Source organism: Bos indicus x Bos taurus, chromosome 15 (genome assembly GCF_003369695.1).
Source record: "Bos indicus x Bos taurus breed Angus x Brahman F1 hybrid chromosome 15, Bos_hybrid_MaternalHap_v2.0, whole genome shotgun sequence".
Lineage (NCBI taxonomy): Eukaryota > Metazoa > Chordata > Mammalia > Artiodactyla > Bovidae > Bos > Bos indicus x Bos taurus.
Window position 1 is genome coordinate 53,383,173 of NC_040090.1, and position 23,164 is coordinate 53,406,336.

Consider the following 23,164-nt stretch of genomic DNA (forward strand, 5'->3'; position numbering starts at 1 on the left):
AGCCCCACGGGCTGCTCCCCATCCCTCGGAGGCCCGGGCTCTTCCGCGGTCGGCGAAGGCGGCGGCGGCGGTGGTGGCTCCTCCCCGACGCGCCGGTAGGCGGCGGTTCCCGCGAGGGGCGGGAGGTTCCCGTCCGACCCGGCCTGGAAGCACCGGCCCGGGAGGCCGGCGGCGACCGCGGCGACTGGGAACGCAGGGCCGGCTAGCCGGGTCCTGGGGCTCTCGCGGGAGCGCGCGCGGCGGGCGGAGGAGGCCGCCGGCGGTGGAGGGGGCCGCCCGACAACCGCAGGCGCGCGCGCGGGTTCCGGTTCCGGTTCTGCCTTCCCGGCCCCTGCCGCATCCAGCGCGAGCGCTCGCCCTTCCCCTCCCCCGCCGACTTTTTTTGGCCTCCTCCCCTCTGACTTCGGGAAGCCGCCTCACCCGGGATCCCTCCGCGGCGCGCGGGGCGGCCCCAGCCCCCCGCGCTCGCCACCCCGCGCGCCGCCTCCTCTCACCGACCGCGGGTGCGCGCCGCCCCCGCGCGGACGCCTCCGCCGGACTCTTGTTGTGGGAGAGCGAAAAAGTAGTTCTGCGGGGCAGAAGGAGGTGGGCACCGTGCGACCCTGAGAGTCCCACGCGCCAACCTAAGGTTGTCTCAGGGAGCCCACGAATGCCGGAGGTTGCTACTTTGGGGTCTAGCTTGCCCTAACTCGGCTTTCTCCCAGAGAGCACGCCCCCAGTCCCGAGTTGTTGAGGATGAGAGAAGAGGCTCTTTGGAAATTACTCACCCCCTTGTCCTAGAAACTTGTATTCCTTAAGGGAGCATACTTGTTCTTTTCTGATAACACGCACAGACTGTTTTTGGCGAATGGAAGCAAACTCAGGTCCGGCTGCCCGGACCCCGCTGCTCTCTGGTGAATCAGACCCCAGCAGAGAGAGGTTTTGGCCTTGGCCGCTCACCTGGGGCACCTGCTGGCCTCGGCCCAGGGCAGGGGCTGCCGCGCAAAAAAGTCTTGGCTGCCGGCGGAGAGTTGGAGGATGGAAGTGTATAGGAATGGGGAGACAGTTTGGGAATTGGAGCCAGGATTTCTTCGTATAAGGTTGCTTTTAGGCTGCTTCTGCCTTGGCAAAATGAAATGTGTTATTTGCCAAATTGAGCAAGCATGGTGCTTTCCACAGCGGCTTAACAAGCTTGCTGTGGAAAGAAATGGGAGCCGGGGCGGGGGGGGGGGGAGGGCAGTTTATTTATCCTGTTATATTACAGTTCTCTTTGAAGAGTTCCCAAATATATATATATATATATGTTTTTTTCCTACTAGGTAGTAGGTTTAGACACCCATCCAGTTTTATGGTTGCGTAACTCAGGATTGTAGCTATTCAAGTTCCATGTACAATATATTTCTTCCATCCCGCCTGCAAACATCTGAAGTGGCTGTCTCTTCATGCAACCATTATCAGACTTTGGGGTTCAAACCTGTATTGGTGGGTAAGGGTCTTTAACATTTTTGTGGAAATCAAGTGGCAAAGCAAATCTAATAAACAGTGGATGTGGAGAAAGGAAACAATTACCTCTTAACAATGCTGTTTCTAAAAGTCAGTCCGCAACAGTGCGTGAAAGGATCATTATCCCTGAATAGATGCATGAGCTAAGGCTGACGTTAGAACTCGGTTTAAAAAAAAAAAAAAAAGATAAAGATAAACAGAGGCCAAAGATGACTCTTTATTGCTCGATTTTTTTTTTAAGTCCAGGGCACAGCCAACTAATTTTGTAATGTTTATTTTGGGAAAGAATAGAAGCAGAATAGGGTTCCAAGCCACTTTCCTAATGATCAGACCAGGACACATTGCCACCTGCTGGTGTACCCTAGCATGATAATTCTGTCCTGTAAACTCATTAAACTGCGCATTTTCCATAGATAACTGGAAAGAGCTTCATCAGTCTGTATACAAGGACCAAAATTCAAACCTTATCCGCAAACTTTTAGACGTGCTAAATATCTTTTTTTGCCGTATTCCAACAATTTCACAGCTTGGGTATCAAAATAATTGGACCCAATGACTCATCAAATCATGCATTTTAAAAATGAGTTTCCTTCTTCCCTTCAAGAATGCCTCACTCCACGAGCTTCAGGAATAAAACAAACTGGGAAAGTTTCCTAATTCACCTTCTCTTCCTTGCATACAAAACCTCTTGGCAGGCTGCTTTCACGATCTTTCCAAACTTAAACAGACCCAAAGTTCTAGCTGTGAGCAAAGAGGCCATTTGCTGTGGGAAAGCTTCGGAAGATGGTAAGCAAAAGATTTAATTAAGCCAGTGATTATTCACTCCAGGGCTATTTTTTTTTTAATAATGAAAATCTCTATATTCACACACAAAACTCTCATGGTAAAAAAAAGAAAAAAAAAAAAAGTCCCCGAAAGCCTCTTTACAACTGTTGGTAGCTCTAGACTGTTCTAGAGTCTGTGTATAGACTACCTTCACAATAGTCACACCAATTTAGGCAGAACACACTCCACAGGGACATTAGTCCTTTACCTAGAAAAATGACATCGATGACACCTATCCACTGTGCATGCTCTTTGAGGTTTTCCAATGGGGGGTTATCCAGGCCCTCATCCATTCTTTCAAGCTGCTTACTGAGCACCTGGCTTCCCAAGTGGCTCTAGTGGTAAAGAACCACCTGCCAGTGCAGATGTAAGAAACTTGGGTTTGATCCCTGGGTTGGGAAGGTCCCCCTAGAGGAGGAAATGGCACTCCACTCCAGTATTCTTACCTAGGTAATCCAGTGGACAGAGGAGCCTGGTGGCCTACAATCCCTGGGGCTGCAAAGAGTTGGACATTACTGAGCACACAATGAGCACCTACTGTGTGTCTAACACTGTTCCAGTCTTTGGAAGCAGAGTCTGAAGAAAGCAGAAGGCCCTGTCTTCATGGACCCAACTGGACATCATTATTTTCAAGGCAACTACTCAAATAGACAGAACATAAAGAAGGCTGAGCACCAAAGATTTGATGCTTTTGAAGTGTGGTGTTGGAGAAGATTCTTGAGAGTCCCTTGGACTGCAAGGAGATCAAACCAGTCAATCATAAAGGAAATCAATTCTGAATATTCATTGGAAGGACTGATGCTGAAACTGAAGCTCGGATACTTTGGGCCCCTGCTTCGAAGAACTGACTCACTGGAAAAGATGCTGATGCTTTTGAAGATTGAAGGTAGGAGGAGAAGGGGACAATAGAGGACGAGATGGTTGGATGGCATCACAGACTCAGTGGACATGAGTTTGAACAAGCTCCAGGAGATGGTAAAGGACAAGGAAGCCTGGCGTGCTGCAGTTCATGGGGTTGCAAAGAGTCAGACACGACTGAGTGACTGAACAACAACTAAAACAGGTGGCAAAATAAGAAATTAAGTTCTTCCTCCTCCTTTTGGCAAACTGCTTTCTGTATGTAGGTTGTTGCCTCAAAAAATAAACACTATTAAGAATGGTGGATAAGAGCAGCTAAGAAGTATTTTACCGGTAAGTATAAATATGGTTCAACCTTTCTGCAAGCCAAAGCCTTGTTTTTTTAAGCTTCTTGGCAGAACCACAAGAAAGACATAAAGCAGACCCTGGGTTGATAAAAAGTTGTTTATTTTTATAAAATTTAGCATAAATCTTATTGAAATATAAATTCTTCTTGAGCAGTGTTAATAATTATTACATAGTAATCTGAATGCAAAAGAGTACTTCATGTGTCTGACCATACCACGTGTTAATTAGCCCTACAGTACCTGTCATGGACAAACTCAGCATCTTAACTGCTGAGTCACCTTCATTTCACAGTTTTGTCTCAGCAAGTTGCCTTCAGAGTTATCAGCTACAACATCAAGAAAAAGCTGAAATGAGGGATTCTCCTTCCCTTATCATTAGTTAGGTTTCTTGAAATTCAAGAAATCTAAGTACATTCCCCTAAAAGAGCAAGGTCTACAATCCCTTCACTTCTGAGGCATGAGGAAAAAAGAATTGGTACCAGATTAAGTCTATTCATTTGTCTGGTATGGGACAGGTTGCACTGTGCCAAAATTCAAGAGACGGCTTCCCCCCACCCTTTTTTTTTTTTGGTGCCAAGCCACGCTTTTCTAACTAGGCTTTTGCTAAAATCAGCATTCCCTAGCATCCTACTTTGACCGCAATCTTATTGGAAAGAAGCTAACCAGCATTTCAGGGATATGGGTCATAGAAAAAAAGGAGCTGGGGATGCTACTGTCAGATTATTCTCATGTCCAGCAAATCTCCTTAACCAAATGACAGTCATTTTAAAAGACCCATAGTTAACATGCCTTTAAAGCTGTCTTTTCCCAGAGCAATGATGACTTCATGCGGTTCCAACCACTCATGCCTGGACAATGATGTCCATTTTCAAAAACCACTCATTAGGCTAGGATTACGAGTGACCATCGAATGGGCTGACACTTCCTACCGACCTCCAGCCCTGACTTCAACAGCCCCAGACTCTTGCTCATCAGCTGAGCTACGTGGTCACTACTACGTGGTCTCAACAACACAATTGACTGAATAAATAAAAAACGAATGAACAAATAAATAAAACTTTCCTTTTTTCCCATAAAAGCCCTACATTAAAGCATTAATGAAAAGCCACCTAATGTCTCTATGAAATACGCAATGGAGTATTTTGTTTATTGACAGTAGGGTTCAAACAGAGGTAAAGAGTAAACAAGTGACCTGCCCAAAGGATCTGGCAGGTGAGTAGCCAAATCAGTTCACAGAACCTAAGAATTCTCACTTCCTAAGCCCTTTTACTACACTTGTGTTCTTGCTTTGCCTAGGTAAGATGAGAGACTATTGATTAAGAAATATTTTTTTCCTCCTGACATTGGCTTTTTCATAATATACTGTCCAGAGAGAGTGGCACCTTTTCCAGAGAAAAAGTAGTAACAAGATGAACAGGGAATGTATCTGAAATGGAAAAAAAAAAAAAAAAAAAAAAACAGCCTCATCACCCTGAGGCCAGGACATTTGGTCTTTGGTTCTGGTTTGTAGTATGTATAGCAGAGCTGAAACCTGAACTGGCATCTCAAGCCCAGTGGAATCTACATGGTAAATCCCTACGGAATTCAGTCACAGCCTCTCATGCCTAGGAGATTAATGCACGAAAGCCCTGAGAACTGGCATAGTTTTCCTGGTAGGGCAGAACTCGTACAACAGGACTCGGTAAATCTGCCCACACCTCATTCATCTCTCATCCGAAGCTCTAGCTCTATGGTTTTTGTGCAGAAAAGAGTTAATAGAGCAGGCCTGGAAAGGGCTGTCTGCAAGGTTGGCCCTTGGCCAGCATCCGGGGACTTAGATTTCGTCAGGAAGGTTCCCACCTGAACTGATGAGACTGGGTCACTGACTCTAAACTGCACAAACAATGTGGTTCATGACGAAAACCTCTTTTCCTTCTGGGAGTCAGGAAAAGGCTGACTTTTGCACGCCATGGAGAGACTGCCTATGGCACCAGCCCCCAACTGAAACCTTGGATACCGAATCTCTACCAAGCTTTCTTCTAGACATGTCATACATACTCTGAACAGATCACTGCTAGAGGAATTAGCACATCCTGCATGATCCCACTGGGAGAGGGCTCTGGAAGCTTGGGCTGGTTTCCCCTGTACTCTGCTCCGGGTGCCTTTTCCTTTCACTGAGTTTTCATTGTATCCTGTTACTGTAATAAATCAAAGCTCTAAGTACAACAAAGTGCTGTGTGCTGTGAGTCTTCCTAGTGAAGCATCATGCCTAAAGGTATGTACTTGGGGACCCCCAAGCACAGGGAGTCCTATATGGTATATACCAAGTATATGGTATAGGGAGGCTCAGGAAGTAGCCCCCCACCACTGTCATGGTTTCACCTCCCATCCTGCTCTCAATTTCCTGATCCAAGTTACTTCCTGAAAGTCCCTCACTTTATAGTAAATGGGGTGCATTTCTTTAAGCTGCTACACAGAAACCAGGAATAAGCATTTGTTTATTCAAAGGAATAAGGAAGAAATTGCACTAATGTTTTTTGAGTTCCTTTCTAAGCTGTCTGGTCATCAAGCCTCCCAGGGACAGAAGAGCCAAGGTCACCACAACCTACAAGGAATGCAGCACACTCATCTCACAGCTCCTTACTCGCAACTACTGCTGGTAGTCGCACTTTCCACAGCTGTGCTGCTGCAGAAGTTAGCGTTTTAATACTGGAATGTGTTCTGCTCCAAGACTGGCTTTCAAACCAATCAATAAAGTTAGCCCTTTTTTTGTGATCTAAGTTTGTAATAAGTATGATTCTGTAACAGCCATATGTCCAACCTGGTTCCCGTGGCTGACTTAACCTAATCCATTGTCCAGAGCAAGCCTTGGCTAGTGTGTCTTGAGATGTCCATTAAGTCTGAGCTGCCGCTCCTCACTCCACCTGCTTCTCCAGGTGTGGTACTTCTTGATGCTTTTCCTCCATGCAAAGCGCCAGATGCTAAACATGAAACACCAAGACACCACATACATCGCCACTCCCCCGACCTTCACAAACCACTTGGGCGTGGGTGAGACCATTTCACAGAAGAGGAGGCAAGCTCCTACACCAATCCTCACTCCAGTGAACAGGGCCACAAAGAGGAAATCCACCACGTCTCCGGTGAAACTATGGTAATGGCCTGTTTCACGAAGAAACCAGCGTATCTGTAGCAGGGGGTTGGTAATCTCGCTTCCGAAGAGGACTGCATTGACCTCTGTGCCCGACTCTCCAAGCACCAGGGCCACGATGATGCCCAAGATACTCAGTGTGTGGTGAGCCAGCATCAGAGGCCCCTCAGACCGGAAGTAGATGCACCAGCCCAAGTCGAAGATGAAGTAGCCCAAGGTGAGACACAGAACGTGCACTTGGAGAGGTGTATTGGGTGAGCCTGAAATAAACCAAGAAGAAGCATATTGAGTGGCTAGGAATTGTGCTGGCTTACACAGGGATCCTGTGTTGCTCTTTCTCAAACCTTTTGGAATCACTGAAAACAAAAGCAATGGCAGGCACATGCTTTTTAGAGACAACTAAAAAAAAAAAGACTAAAACCTAAAACTCTGGTCTCTATCAAAGCAATGTTACAGCCCCCAGGACATGCTGTTCTGATGCATCAGATCTCAGTGAGTGATTCGAACACCAGTGATGATCCAGCGTCCTCTGTGTAGCAGCATAAAATCGAGTTACTTTGTTCTTTCAATTAAAATCCTACACAGTCTCTTTCTTTCTTTTTTTTTTTTAACCAGCTAAAAGTCTGCTTCCAGATTCAGTTATTCTATCCCACTAGCAAATGCAAACTATCATATATGGAATGGACAAAAAACAAGATCCTACTATATAGCAAAGGGACAATATTCAATATCCTATAATAAACCATAACGGAAATGTTACTCTGTCCCAAATGTCAGATTAATTTCTTAGCTTAATGGGTTAGATTATTGGACACTGGTGGCCCTAACTTGTTTTGAAAGTGGACTCTGTATGTTCCCATATGCAGGAACATAGGGTGCAAGGACATAGGGTGCATGTAAAACATGAAGCTTAAGCATTGCTTCCTATCAGTTTGATAGTTTGAGGAGGAAATTCAGAAACTCAATATGGGACTATAAAGAAATTAGAAAAAGAATCTAAGGAATTAAAAAAAAATCATATTCTGGGGAACTTACAGATTAAACTATGTCCTCACAAAATTCATATGTTGAAGGGCTGAACCCCAGTACCTCAAAATATGACTATATTTGGAGATAGGACCTTTGAAGAGGTAATTAAAATAGAGTCATTAGGGTGGTGTTCTTGTAAAACGAGGACACTAGGCACAAAAGACCATGTGAAGACAGCAAGAAGGCAGCTATCTGCACACAAAGGAGGGGAAGCCTTAGAAGAAATCAAATGCACCAACTTGATCTTGGACTTCTAGCCTCCAGAATTGCGAGAAAATCAATCTTTGTCATTTAAGCTACCCAGTCTGTAATAAACCCCAGCAAACTAATTCAAGGGGAGACAGGTTTTGTATTCTAAGGAACATTTAGGAACACATCTGGCAGCTTAAAAATTAATTCAGCTACCCCAAATAATGAGGCATTGGTTAAATAAAGGATAGCAAATGCATACAACACAATATTATATAATAACTGAAAAGGATAAGGAAGATCTATATACATAGACATGGAAAGATGATGTCCTTTGAATATACAATCAAGTAAAAGTTGCAGGTTACCAAAAAGTATGTATTATACAGTCCATTGTCTGTCTGTCTGTCTGGGGGTGGTGGTAGAAAATGTTGACATTGCTTTTATAATTTATACATTTTGATCAATTAAATTGTAAAAAGCAATTAAAATTGTTTTAAAAATAGAGTTATGAAAAGCAGAACAAAAGGTGATGCATACAATATCGGAATTAACAAGAAGATGAACTAAGACTCCCAAAGCACATTATAATAGTAATTATTCTTCAATATTCTTCAGTATTATACAAATTCTGTGGGAAACTCCCATCCTTCCAAGACTACCTCCAAATCATAAATTCCTAAGGGAAAATTCTCTAACGTCTCCCACATACCTGGGTGGGTAAAAGGCCAAGGGCCGTCAATGAAGCCAATATAAGCTGAGAGACCTATGGAGAGGATTCCATGGGTGAACGTAACCAGCCGGCAGTTCCACTCATAGCTTCGGTGCTTATTCAGGCGACAGAAAGAAACGTAGAGCGAAAGCCAGCCCCCCAGGCTGCACAGTGCCTGCAGACACAGAGCTAAGGCCATCCTATGACAAAAAGACCAAAACCAGAAAAACAAAGAACGCACCCTAAGAAAACAGCATTGGGTCGTATTGAGTATATGTCTTCATTTCTACTGTAAGACAGTACAAAAATATTACCTTCACAGAAATACTTTTTCCTTATCTACATTGCCAAGAATCTTCCACTGAAGTGTGGCTGTAATTCTGATTGCGTGTTCGTTAGAGATCACTGGTCAAAACTGTAAACCGAAAAGCAAGAACTGCATTCTGAGTTAGCAGACAGTCTAACATAACATGTTGTAATGATGAGTAAATGCCAATAATCTCCCAGTGATGACTGACCTTGGACTACGAGACACAAGTAATATAATACACGTATTAGATGTGTTCATATTTCAAAAATCCCAATAAGAAGCTCTCATGGAAAAACACCTCCACCACTTGTGGTCTCTGCTAGAAGTCATGACACATGAGAGTTTAATGTGGTTTTAAACTGATACTAAACTCAACTGAAGTTTGGGTTTGAATTATGGGTTTACCAGTCAAAATCAAAATGAGGTAAACCTGAAGATAGAACTAAACAAAGACCTAGATATTTTGGAAGAAAAAAAAGAAGCTAGTTCTATTCAGTTTTGTAATTAACTCAAAAACTGGCCAAGAGGGAAGCAGGATTTTGAGGTACAAGTGGGGAGTTTTTGTTAATATATAAAAATATCTTTAAGGAAATTAGTTAAAAATGAAACACAGTCAGAAAGCTACACTTTGACATTCTTACTAGTGATAAATATACCAGGACAAGAATGAAAATAATGGAGTCAATAGAGTCAGACAGGACAAAAATCTGAAAATAACCAAGATGTCCTTATTAATATTCATTAGCCCCTCTACTGAAAGTACAAATAAAAAAGTTAAAAAATACATTTCAGATATCTGTCTCATCTCAGCAGGAATTTTCTGCATGGCTACACTCACTGCTTAACTTTATTCTGACAAGTGAAATAGTATCTGTGGACCAGCACACATCAGTACACAAGCCACTCCCAAGAATGCTATCCCAAGAGGGCTTTATGAAGGTCAAGTGCAGTACAGCTTTCATCTGAAACCAGATTTCTACTCAAGAAAACAGCAGGTGTCAATCACTGACCTGAGTTCCAATTCTATTTCTGCCCCTAAATAGCTATGAGTGTGTGGACCAATCACTTTCACCTCTGGAGCTTCAGTTAAAAAAGAGAGAGAAAGTAGAGGGGGAAATGACCGATAAAACTCTATAATCCAGCCCAGTTCTGACAAGGAGTTCTGAGAGAATTTCATAAAACTTCCAGGCCAATTTTCTGAGCAAGAGCCAGAAGTACAAAGGATCCAGAGTGAAAAGAACCGTCCTCTCTCACTTCCTTTTAAAGGCCAGGGTCACCAGCCAGAGTAATACGGATCAGCTCTTTTGGTTATGCCGATTAGTATTTTTAGAGTCTTCTTCCCTGAATCCTAATTCCCTGGCAGAACAGAGCGAACAGTAGCCCATTTACAAACAAATAAAAGAATAGACATTCGTAAATGGCAGATACAACGCTGTGACCTTGAGAATGTCACTCCGTCTCCGCGTTTGGGCTTTTCACTCATGGGGTAAAGGATGGCAGGGTATTTAGATGGCCGATGGCCGTTTCCGCTCAGAATTCCAAGGCTCCAGTCCTCGCTCCTCCCTGTCCAGGGCCAGATTCGGGAGGAGGAGCGCTGGGCGGGCCCACCTGGCTCTGGGCCTCGGAGCAGGCGTGGCTGGAGCCAGCGGCAACCTCGGCGCCTGGCAGGCAGCGCGAGCGCCTCTCTCCTGGACCTGCCTACCCTACGCTGCGGCCACGCCCGGCGGCGGCGCACCTGAGCCGGACCGTTATGCCGGTATCCCGTCGGCACCCAGAGGCAGAAGGAGGCCCTCTCCCCTCAGAGGCCAGGCCAGGCCATCTGCCGGCTTCCTTCTCCCACCCTCGCCCCGCTCAGCGGGCCGGGCAGGCCAGGACATCCACGTCCGGAGCCCAAGCCGGCCGCCGGAGCCGGGCGGTTCGCGCCGCGCAGTTACCTGGTCCAGCGCCCCGGAAAGCCTCGGGCGCCTCGGCCCCAGAGCTCAGGACCGGGATCCCCGGGAGCAGGAAGCAGCGGAAAGAGGGAGGGAGGACCAGGCTCTGTCGGCGGCAGAGGAGGAGCCGGGGGTCTGGGGGCACCTGCTGGCTGGGAGGACGGAGCGCACAGCCAGAGCTGGACCCGGGACTGTTCAGAAAGCGGGCGGGAGGATCCCCTCTTCGTCACGAGGAGGCAAGGGGCGGGGGTGTGAGGGGTGATGATGACCTAATAGTGACGTGAGACCTGCAGACTGTTGTTTTTGCTTACTTGTTTGTTGTCTATGTTTGAACACTTATCCATCTCCTGCCCCCACGATGTGACGGCCCATCCCATAACCAATTGGAGAGCACCTACTAAGTGCTTACACCCCTACTAGGCTCTGGGGGGATTTCACTTTTGCGTTTAAGTTAAACAGGCACACAAATAACTAATTTCCAGGAAAGTGCTCAGGCCTGAAAACCAATGTTATCTGTTCCTTCTCAGGTCAGCCCTCTCACTACCTTGGCAGTAGAGAATAAGGCTTTAAGAGTAAATCCGGCTTGGTTACTGACTGTGTATCTTTGAACAAGTTGCTTAACTTTTCTGTGCCTCTGTTTTCTCATCCACAGAATGGGGATAGTAATAATAATAGCTGTCTTATTGGGTTATTGCAAGAATTTTACACACTTAACATGTGTAAAGTGCTTACAGAATGGCTGGCACATGGAAGTTGTTATTATAAATGTTAATTATTGTTGTTGTTACCTCACTTTGGGTTAATCCTCTCTCCTCTCTGAATCTGTTTTGATACCAATGAAAGTGAGTTTGAAGAGATAGCTAAATGAAAGTTTGGAGATGCAAATGGGGTAAAGAGGGCATCTAAGGGGCTTCCCTATTGGTCCAGTGGTTAAGACTCCATGCTCTCAATGCAGGCAGCCTTGGTTCATTCCTTGGTCAGGGAACTAGATCCCACATGCCACAACTAAAGATCCTGAGTGTTACAACTAAGACCCAGTGCAGCCAAATTCATTCATTAATTTTTAAAAAGAGGGCATCTGGGTTGGTTGATCAAGACAGGCAATGATAGGATGCTGAGGGGCCCAGATATTCTTAAGAAGAGAAGACCTTGAGCAGAAGGGTGAGGCTTTAGGCCATGTTTGGGGAATAGTAAGTAGTTTGGGTGATTTGTTTTGCTGGCCCCTTAAGAATCAGGATCACACTCTTTTCATCTTTGTTGGTACCTCTACCTGGTACAAAGGCAGGCGCAATAAATGATTGCTGCCTGAATGAATGGGAAGTGAGCCTGCAAATGTATATTGGAAGCATACTGGCACTCCTAAATCTGAATGCCCCTCTAGATCACTTGGGAAGTGTTTTCAAAACACCCTTTGTTCAGGCTGCACCTTGAAGGTTGTGCTTTAATAGGCTTAGCGTGAGGTTCAGGAATCTATGTCTATTAAAACCTGCTCATAGATCATTCAGATGATTAGTCATATTTGGGAGGAACTGATGTTAGAGAACCTTTCATTATTGATGCTAGCCTCGGATGCCAGGCTGAGGCATTATATTATGCAGATAACAGGAAACCTATGATGATTTTTGGCAAGGGAATAACTTTATCATGTTCTCAAGTCCTTGCTACTCCAATCTGCATTACCTGAGAGTTTGTTAAAAACACAAATTCTCAGACCCTAACCCTGGATCTACTGAATCAAATCTGCATTTTTAACAAAGTCCCCAGCAATCTGTATGCACATTCAGGCAGTGGATCTCAACCATGACACTACAACAGACTCACTTGAGGAGTTTTTAAAAGTCCCATTTCCCTGGGCCACATCCCAGGCAAAGTAAATCAGAATCGGTGTGTGTCAATTTTTTTTAAGTTTCCCAGATAATTCCATTATCTGTGTAAGCAAAGTTCGGAATCACTGCTACTCAATGAAAATCAATATAAAATGAATTGGAGAAGACAACCTGTCACAAGTGGATTGGAATGGACCAGATAAGTAACAATAATAGCTTGAAGAAAGAAAACAAGGAGAGATCCATTTCACTGAATGAATAGATGGTATGCATATCTCAACTTTTCCCCATTTGTTTTTGTTACAGTTCTTCTAGTATCTGAACCTGGAATTATCTTCTTGCTGCCACCATTTCCCAGGAAAAAACAGAATATGAATTAAAGGCTTCAGGAGTCTAATGGCTGAGGGCATAAGGGAAAGTGCTAGTTCTTCCAGCTGAGCCTATATCGGACCTTTATCCTGGGGTGGCTGAGATTCCAGGCTCAAACTCCATTACCTGGGATTAAATTTTATTAATTCATGTATCTTTGGCCACAAATTTGGTGATTTGTGTTCCACCAAATCACAGGCTTGTCAACTGTGGTGTTCCCTAGGAAAGTTCTGGCCTGTTCAGGGAACAGGAAGCTCTCCACCAATTTATTTTACTAACAATAACAATCATAATCATAATAATCACAATAACAGATAACACTTATTAATCAAGCATTGTTCCAGGCACTTTACATATATATACATATTAAGTCATTAATTCTCACAACTCTTGGAGATGGATATTGTTGTTATCCCCATTTTTGCAGGTGAAAAACTGAGTCACAGAGCACTGAAGGAAATTGCCCAAAGTGATGTGATTAGTAGGAGGCAGATTTGGGTAATGAACCCAGGCAATATGGCATTGGAGGTCATACTCTTAACCACAAAGGTAGGCTGCCTCCACTCCCCTAGAGTCTCCTCCAAGATGGTACTATGCGTTCTTTATTCACAGCTCCTATTAGAAGTTGTTTAGAGGTTAAAAGAAAGAATTCGGGTTTTGAAAACCTGAATTGCCTATTGTGTCCTTGTCACAGTACTAGTCAAGAGGATACAGAGAAAAAGACAGACAGTTACAAGGAGCGCCCCACAGTCTATCAGGAAAACAGAAGAGTCAGCAAACCCAGTCCATGAATGTGGCCAGGGGAAGCGGAGTACACAGTGGGAAGGGGCACTCAGCCAGCAGTCTGGGGGCCCAGGACAGGATTCTTCTCTTTTTTTTTTAGCTTAACTATTATTATTATTATTTAATTATCAAAGATTATAATTGTACAATATTGAGAGGTATAGAACAAAATACAATTATTGGAGGACAGTTGCTCTTCAATATTGTGTTAGCCTCTGCCACACATCAACACGACTCAGAGACATATATCCCCTCCCTCCTGAACTCCCTCCCATTTCCCTCCCCTTCCCACCACTCTAGTTTGTCACAGAACATTGGGTTGAGCTTCAGGACAGGATTCTTAATTTGAGTCTGCAACTAAACTCATCCTCTCACCCCTCAGTTGGACCAAAAGCTCTTAGTATTAGGAGCCCACAGCTGAGCCCATCAGTCTTGAGTCTACTAAAGATCAAAGTTTGAAAATTCAAAAAGCAGCAGCAACAATTCTTTTTCCCTTTCTTTCCTCCTAGACAATGACTGGTTGTTGCCCTTTGATTCTCTTGTGCCTAATTAGATGCTGAAGAAGCTAACCAGGCTTCAGTTTAACTTGACTGGAATGATGAGTTTTACAGGATCTTACAGACATGAAAAGTGAATTGGTACCCCCCTTTTAGGTTTGAGTCTGTTCAGCAACATTCCAAAGCAACAGTTAATGGAAGCTACTGGAGGCTGAGCAGGTAGGCTACAATTCTGTTTATTTCTTTTATAAAAACCATGGTCAAATAGCCCAGAAATAGACCCCCATAAATATAGTCAACTGATTTTTAACAGAGGAGCAAAGGCAATACAATAGGATAATGATAGTGTCTTCAACAGATGGAGCTGGGACAACTGTACATCCACATGTGAAAAAATGAACCTAGACTCAGACCTTACACCATCACAAAAGTTAACTCAAATGATCACAGGCCTAAATGTAAAACACAAAGCTATAAAGCTCCTGGAACAGAGGTCCTTGACGTCCAGGATCTAATGCCTGATGATCTGAGGAGGAGCTGATGTAATACTGATGATAGAAGTAAGCTGTGCGATAAATAGAACGTGCTTGAATCATCCCGATACACCACGATGGTAATCGTACCATGTGCTCCCCGCTGGTCCGTGGAAAAAGTGTCTTCCATGAAACTGGTTCCTGGTGCCGAAAAGGTTGGGAACCGCTTTTAGAAGATAACATAGGAGGAACCCTAGATGATGCTGGGTATGGTATTGCCTTTTTAGATCCAACACCAGAGACAGACCATGAAAGAAATACTTAACAAGCTGGACTTCACTAAAAAGAAAGATTTCTGTTCTGCAAAAGACAATATCAAGAGAATGAGAAGAGAAATCACAGACTGGGAGAAAATATTTGCAAAAGACACATCTGATAAAGGACTGTTATCCAAAGTATACAAAGAACTGTTAAAACTCAACAGTAAAAAAGCAGACAAATTGATTTAAAAATGGGCCAAATATCTTAATAGACATCTCACCAGAGAAGATACACAGATGATAAATAAGTGTGTGAAAAGTTGTTCCACATCATACCATCAGGGATATGCAAATTAAAACAACAATGAGATACCACTGTATTCCTATTAAAATGACCAAAATCCCAAACACTGACAACAAAGGCTAGCAAGGATGCAGAGCAACAGGAACTCTAATTACATTGCTGGTGAGAATGCTAAGTGGTACAGCCACTTGGGAAGACGGTTTGGTGGTTTCTTACAAAACTAAATGTTCTCACAATCTGGCAATCACACTCCTTGGTATTTGCCTAAATGAACTGAAAATTTATGACTACACAGAAACCTGTTCACAGATATTTATAGCAGCTTTATTCATAATTGCCAAAATTTGGGAGCAACCAAGATGTCCTTCGGTAGGTAAACGAATAAATAAACTGTGGTACATCCAGACATTAGAATATTATTCAGCATTAAAAAGAAACTAGCTAGCAAGCTCATGAAAAGACATGAAGGAAACTTAAATGCATATTACTAATTGAAATAAGCCTATCTGGAAAGGCTATATACTATGATTCCAATCATGTGACATTCCGGAAAAGGCAAAACTATTGCGACAGAAATAAGGCTGTAAGGGTGTGGCAGGGAGAGATGAATAGGTAGAGCACAGAGGGTTGTTAGGGCAGTGAAAAATACTCTGTGTGATTATAATGATGTATACGCATCATTGTACTTTTCTCCAAACCTAGAGAAGGTACGACATCTAGAGAGAACTCCAAGGTAAGCTAACAAATGTTTAATGCTGGACTTTGGGTGATTGTGATGTGTCGGTGTAGATTCATTCTTGGTAAAAAAAAAAAATTACTTTCTCGTGAATGATGTTGATCATGGGGAGAGCTATGAATATATGGGGGCAAGAGGTGTACAAGAAATCTCTGTAGCTTCCTCTTAATTTTGCTGTAAACCTAAAACTGCTCTGAAAAAATAAAATATTTGTTAAAGAGTCAAATGAGTGAACACCAGACTCATGGACAGTGCAGGACATCAACTTGCAGCACTCACCTGAACAAGGTATCAAAGTAGCCAATACTGCTGCAGGAAAGTGTCTACTCTGGCACCCACAAGTGTACAAAGAACAGTGCACACACACGTGTGTATGTACACATGGGCCTATGGGTGGCAGAGTAGTTTCTTTATACAATTAAATTATTGCTGCAGGCTCCTCTTGTCTCTTTGGTGCATATCTAGCTCCTTTCAACTAGATCTTTTCTTGACAAAGTAACCACTACCAATAGGCTTTCTCCCACCTCACCACATGAGATATTACTTTTAATATAAGCCCCATCCAAAAAAAAAACCCCAGTTAATTTGTGGTTATTTGGATATAGATTTCCCCTTGGGATATACTATTTGTAACAAACTTTGAATGCTAGTTTTAGTTTCTTCCCTTCAGTCATTACATTTTTGAAGGGTCTCCTTTTCCTACAGCTCAATGTTTGCCTCAAAAATGGTAACTATTTAAATTTTTATTAACCCAAGAAAGACCACAACTTGCCTCTCAACTGCCTCTTCAAAAGTCACAGTGCATTCAAAAGCCAAATACTTGACTTTTGAATCATCCCTTGTCTCAAATATCTATCACTTTCATGACCTTTAGGATTTCTGAGATATGAGCTATAAACCCCAGACTTCACCTCATAAGTCTCCAAACAACTTGACCTTACACGTTTACCATTCTCCCACTTACAAAATGAGGAAGCCAATCTCTTACCTACACTTTCCTCAAGGTTGTTCAGTCAAAAAGAGTAGAATCTCTGAACTCTCCAGAGCCCTGCATTAACGTATGTCATCTTCAGCATTGGCTGGGGGAGTAATAAACTTGATCCACCAATTTGAAACACTTTATCCATCCTTTTCATTATATGCATTCACATTCCCCCACAACAAAAGACACAGAATAACCTAAACCTCTTCTTACCAATTGGAGAAGGAAATGGCAACACACTCCAGTATTCTTGCCTAGAGAATCCCATGGACAGAGGAGCCTGGTGGGCTGCTGTCCATAGGGTCGCACAGAGTCGGACACGACTGAAGTGACTTAGCATGCATGCGTGCATTGGGGAAGGAAATGGTAATCCACTCCAGTGTTCTTGCCTGGAGAATCCCAGGGACAGAGGAGCCTGGTGGGCTGCCGTCTATGGGGTAGCACAGAGTCGGACATGACTGAAGCAACTTAGCAGTAGTAGCTTCTTACCAGTAGTGGAATACTGTATATATCATTATACAAATTTATTTAGGAACAGAGGGATTCCTTTGAATCTCAACATTTTCTTGGCTATGCAATCTTAAAAAAAATAAAAAGTGACCATTTCTACAATGGCTTCATGTTACAGTCTACACACTGGCCCACAAAGAAAGAGACTGGAGAAAGAACATTCCTGCAAAAATCAACAAGGATTCCCAGCCCATGTGGGAACTCCTGTGGAAGCTAGCACAGTAGTTCACACTTTGGTATTTTTTTTTCTTTCTTTCTTTTTTGTTAAAGAAGATAATATATTACAGAGACATTTTCAAAATTCACACCTGAGTTAAACATTTCTCTGGAAAATTCCACATTAAGGAGAGAAGAACATAATGCAAAAAAAGGAAACGGTTATATACAGTTATGTTGCCAGCATAATTGTTGTGTGTGTGCTTTCGTGTTCCTCCTTCTGCAACAGGAGACAGGGCAGAGAAGGAGAGAAGGAGAAACACAGGGAAGGAGAGAAGAAACAGGTGTTCCTGAACTCTGGGGCAGACAAAGCAGACAGAAGAGCACCTGTGGGCAGAGAAATGTGCCAGGGGACTGAGTAAAGAGGAGGGAATTTGGAGAATACGATTATGAATGGATTTGGTTCTAGAAAAGGGGACGAGGCTAAAGAGAAAGTGGGGGGAAATGAAAAGTTTGCTGAACAGAAAAAACATCCAAGCTTTGGTAGAGACATCAGATTCAAATCTTTTCACAGATTCTAGAATCAGTTCTTGGACTGTGGCTAAGTTCAGAGTCAAAACCCGTTCTCTCCCCTCTGGTAGTCTGGCACTAGGTGAATGGCTGTGCCCAGAATGAACTGGAGACGAGCTGGAGAATAAGAAGAAGTCCTTTTTCAAAGGCCACTGCAGCAGGGAAACTGTCTGAAATATTTAGAGAAGGGTGCAGGCAAGGAAGGTAGAAATGACCAACTCCTAGGAGGGATGTGCATTTCAAGAGCGCTAGGAGTCAGCACACGGTTCAATCACAGTTTGGATCTCTGGAGGCCCTTGGTCCGAAGAAGACAAGAGTTTGGGTTCATCCTCTTCCGCTCTCTCTCCTGAAAGTAATCTGTCCATACAGAGATGGCATGATTCCCTTCCTTCTGGTGGGGAATACAGGGCCAGGTGGCAGAGGAGAAACTTTTTGGTCTCAGTGGAGGTAGGTGGGATGACTCCATCGATACCAGGATCTAGAGGGGAGGAAGGAACGAGTCAATCAGACAGCTTCTAACCATGAGGAAAGACAGGAATAAGCAGTGAGCACTAGCAGATACATATAGGGTTTTTTTCTAGGGGTGCTGAAAGTGTTCTAGAATCAGATATGGTGACAATTGCAGCATCCTGTGAATATACTAAAAAACACTGACTTGTACACTTTAAATTGGTAAATTTTATGGAATGTGAATTATATCTCAGAACAATTTTTTTTTAAATGTCCGTTATATGTTTTCCTCTCTTCTTTTTGGTGGGGGAGGTTTAGGAGCTCCTAGCTTTGGGGGTATGCAACAGTTGGCCCTTAAGAGCTGGCTGCCTTGCCAAACAGTTTGGGTTTGGACAAACAGGTTCATTTCTTCAAACAAGCTCAGGTCTTTAATTGCCTGATTTGCAAATCTCTTGTTTTGTTCTGAACTGGGGAAGAAACCTCTTGAGGCATCCACTCTGGGAACACTTTTTAGAGGAGAATCTTTGCATCAAGGCTCTGGAGGCTGCTTCTGTCACTGCATCCTGGGTGGGAGCACAAGGTTAGGATGGAGCACCCTTCCCCTCTCCCAGGGCGTCAGCTACACAGGGAAGCTCAGGCTCGGGGCAGAACGTCCCCACTGCAGCTGGAACTGGCGTGAAAGGGAGTTCTCCGAAGCTCAGGGAAGGACCTGTCCCTTTCCGACAGGAGTGTTTGGAAATTTCCACCCTCCCAGAGAGGATGGAAATTTTGGCTCTGTTGACATCAGCTCCTTGCCAGCACTGGCTGAGGCTTCTCTTTTAAATCCCACTCCCAAGGGACAGAGTCCAGTCTGGCTCACCACCCCGCCCTCTCCCTGCCTCCCCTGTGACAAGCCTTCTTCCCCAAGGTGTTGACCCTCAGACGCAGCTTCTCACATGTCCCTTGGCCCTGGCAGAGGTGTCTTGGTGCTCTTCCCTCCACCTTACCCTGAAGAGTTAAAACTGGAGGAGGAGTTCACGGCCGCTTTGGAGTTATTCTGAGATGCAGTGGGGCTGCTGGCCTGGAGTCCTGAGCCTGGAGAAGATGGCCTGCTGTTGTTCCCAGGGGAACAGGATGACGTTACTGAGCACGAGGAGAGGCAGAAACAAGGGGGAATTAATGAGGCTGGCTCCAGGGACCTCATGACCTTCAGGCACGTATCCCCCAAGGGGTCTCACCTTCTCCCTACTCCACTCCCGCCTCCACCCATCTGCCCACCTCCTATCATGGTAGCATCAACACCCAGCCCCAGGGGGCCCTCATCGTACACACTTCTCCTTAGCCCAGGCCCTGAGAGTGGCATGGCTGGTTCCACAAGTCCAAGACTTGCAAAACACAGGAAGGATGGATGCCAAAACCATCCCATTCCAAGGGCACACCCTGGGCTGGGTATATCCAGCCTGGGACCCAGGGGCAGGATAAGAAAGAGAACCAGAGCTTTGGGAGGGAAGCGAGGAGGAGAGAAGGAAGAATGCTCGGGGAGGAAAAGAGAAGCTGAGAGCACAGGTCAAGATGGCCAGCCTCTCTGGGGTTCCCATCTCCACATGGTACGTGGTCTTCCAGAAAGAGCACGGGAGGAGTCCCAGCCATCCACTAAAGAGCTCTGTGGCCTGTGGCAACTTGCTTCACTTCCCTGAAACCTCTTTGTGACCTCTGTAATATGGCAAATCTGGATAAAACTGAACTCCTGTATTTGGGTTTCCCAAACAGCATTCCATGGATAAGGTGACATAGATTTCATCCTCCAAGCTAAGATGCTTTGAAGGGTCGAAGACATTGGTATTGATAATGACATCATCACAGGGGATCATCAGATACTGGGGCTGTCCTGGGCAAATCCAGACATATGGTCACCCTATCTAATTCTTTGAAATACTTTTTGAAAAATAGAGTTCTGTAGAAAATTGGTTTAGAAAACCCTGCCTTCTGTTCAGCTCATTTTTATGTATAAGGCATTTGTACATAAAGTGGGCCGAGAAGTGCAGCAATTAAAACAAAAACACTTGCTCAAACTTTACCTACTCAGCATTCCCCAAACTTACTTGATCATGGAAGACTTTTCCTCCTAGAAAAAATGTTAACATCTTCTGAAACACATTTTGGGAATGCTGAGGATGAGATGGATGGCATCACCGACTCGAATGACATGAGTTTGAGTAAGCTTCGGGAGTTGGTGATGGACAGGGAAGCCTGGCGTGCTGCAGTCCATGGGGTTGCAAAGAGTCGTACATGATTGAGCAACTGAACTGAACTGACTTAGGTCAATATCTTGCAGTTCTGTTATCCCATTATCTAAAAGAATGCTGCTGCTGCCGCTGCTGCTGCTAAGTTGCTTCAGTCGTGTCCGACTCTGTGCGACCCCACAGATGGCAGCCCACTAGGCTCCACTGTCCCTGGGATTCTCCAGGCAAGAACACTGGAGTGGGTTGCCATTTCCTTCTCCAATGAGTGAAAGTGAAGTCACACAGTAAGTGTCTGACTCTTCATGACCCCATGGACTGCAGCCTACCAGGCTCCTCCGTCCATAGGATTTTCCAGGCAAGAGTACTGGAGTGGGTTGCCATTGCCTTCTCCAAAAAGAATGCTAGTAGACCTTATTTTTAGAGCTCACCTGTTCCAGGCATGGTGCTGTGGACTGGAGGGACAGAGAGGGGGCCCAGAGATCCAGAGGGAGACACCTGAAAGGTGAGAGAAGCTTGTAAACATTCTCTTCCATTTCCGTGTCCATCTTCTGTAGCTTCTCCCAGGGTGCTAGGCCGTAGACTCCACAGAGATTAGGGCTCCACTTCCTGGATGGTTTCCTAATCCCAAACCAATGCCCTGTGCTCTGTGTCACAGGAAAGGCTCTGGACCATGTACACCACACAGCTCCAGCTCTGCCCTGCTCCTACCACTCCCTGCGGACCTCAGGCCAGGGCCTCTCTGCAGTGTGACCCCTGGCAAGGCTGCCTGGGCACTGCCAGACCAAAGAGGCCTTGCTCAGATGCTCTGGTGAGGAGAGGAGCATGCCTCCAGGATGCCCTTGTGGCCGACACTGCGGGATGGCTGCTTTATTTCCGGTCCCTTCTTCTTCCTTCTTAAAAGACCCCTGTGGGGACTTCCCTGGGGGTCCAGTGGTTAAGAATCCACCTTCCATTGCAGAGGATGCAGGTTTGATCCCTGGTTGGGGAACTGATATGCCATGGGGCAGCTAAGCCCACATGCTGCGCCTACTGAGCCCTCACACTGCCTCAAAGATCCCACATGATCAATGAAGACCCTGCATGCTGGAACTAAGAGCTAATGCAGCCCAATAAATAAACATTAAAAAAAGAATAATGGAAATGCTTGTGTTTTATTTTTAAGACCCCTGCACTTGCTTGGGCAGAAGAGCTCAGCCCTAACCATCCTGACACAGGCTTCGCATCTTGATGCATGAGTGGACCATCCACTCTCCAGAGGTCCCTGGAGGAGACGAACTGTGTGAGGTCTCTGAAGCTTTGCATCTCGCCCTGGAGACCTCACAGCATCATCAACTCTGGGCTGGGAAGGGACCTAAGGTACTGTAGCTTAACCTTCCCACACAGTCCAGGAATCCCTACCCTCAGTATTACCATCCTAAATAGACACAGGGGCCCAACAGATCTGGGAGTGAGGCCTGGCTCCACCACTGTCTGTGTAGCTGGGGCACGTTACTTAACCCTGCTGAGATTTGGTTTTCTCATCCGTAAAACAACAGTAACACCTCCCTCATATTTTCTTTTAATTAAGTTTAATGAAATAATGTCCATTAAGCTTCTAACTCAATGCCTGGCAAAGAGTACCTGGCTTGTTAAATGTTAGTTCCCTGCCTTCCTGCAGAAGCTGTCAACTCTTGTATGTCTTGAGCTGCTGTTTATCTCTTCACTGGAGCTGAACTCGGCATACTTTTCCTCCCCCTTCATCTTCTCATGCTGTCCTGGGACACTCGGATCAGCCTCCACCCAGGACCTCGTAGGGAGGTTCTGCTCAGGGAGCTGCGACTGGCCACCCCTGCCCTCCCCTAGTTTGGAACATCCCATGCCGACAGGATTCAGCATGTACTCGTTTCCTAATCAATCAGCAATGGTTCTGCTGCTTTCATTGACCTACCCTTTCACAAGGAGCCTCTTTAGTAGGCTGGGGGCCCACGAAGGGTGGAGACAGGTGTGGGGCAGCGTGGTGAGAGATGCTATCAATAATCTCCCTCCCTCTTTTCCTCCACCCACCCCTTGCTGCCACACCCCAAGCCATTTGTTGTTGTTTTTAAATAAATAATTATTTAGTCACTGCAACCAGCTTCTTCTCTTCTATCTGGAGACAGGCTGTACATGTGCAAGCAGAGATATGGCTCTCCCTTTAAGTTTTTATATAAATAGTAGCATTCTGCCCACACTGC

The 23,164-nt window shown here is 44.9% G+C and overlaps 2 protein-coding genes across 7 annotated transcripts in view; both read right to left on the bottom strand.

The window, feature by feature from the left end:
• Window positions 1-3,595: 3,595 nt before the first annotated feature.
• Window positions 3,596-11,048, bottom strand: TMEM136 (transmembrane protein 136). 6 transcript variants are annotated; one of them, XM_027563469.1, is made up of 4 exons: window positions 10,817-11,047; window positions 8,887-8,987; window positions 8,573-8,772; window positions 3,596-6,902 (listed from the first exon to the last, which is right to left on the bottom strand). In XM_027563469.1, the coding sequence occupies exons 3-4, from the start codon at window positions 8,769-8,771 to the stop codon at window positions 6,364-6,366; spliced, it is 738 nt and encodes a 245-aa protein (XP_027419270.1). In that variant the 5' UTR covers window position 8,772; window positions 8,887-8,987; window positions 10,817-11,047; the 3' UTR covers window positions 3,596-6,363. The 6 variants fall into 6 exon arrangements, with proteins under 6 accessions (XP_027419270.1, XP_027419267.1, XP_027419268.1 ...); XM_027563466.1 differs by having other exon boundaries at window positions 8,887-9,008; XM_027563467.1 differs by lacking the exon at window positions 10,817-11,047 and adding an exon at window positions 10,322-10,802.
• A 6,504-nt stretch (window positions 11,049-17,552) lies between these two features.
• Window positions 17,553-23,164, bottom strand: part of POU2F3 (POU class 2 homeobox 3) — an 89,038-nt gene continuing 83,426 nt past the window's right edge. Inside the window, exons 14-16 of the mRNA XM_027562084.1 lie at window positions 21,380-21,446; window positions 19,716-19,851; window positions 17,553-18,757 (exon numbers count right to left, since the gene is read on the bottom strand). Coding sequence (XP_027417885.1) covers window positions 18,718-18,757; window positions 19,716-19,851; window positions 21,380-21,446 — 243 coding nt within the window. The 3' untranslated portion in view covers window positions 17,553-18,717. The remainder of the gene's footprint in view (window positions 18,758-19,715; window positions 19,852-21,379; window positions 21,447-23,164) is intronic.

Excerpts from the sequence above, each read along its gene's own strand:
- TMEM136 (XM_027563470.1), bottom strand. The coding sequence starts at position 8,771 with ATGGCCTTAGCTCTGTGTCTGCAGGCACTGTGCAGCCTGGGGGGCTGG. Across the intron at positions 6,903-8,572 it reads TTGGCCTTTTACCCACCCAG|GCTCACCCAATACACCTCTC; the intron begins GTATGTGGGAGA and ends GGTTTATTTCAG.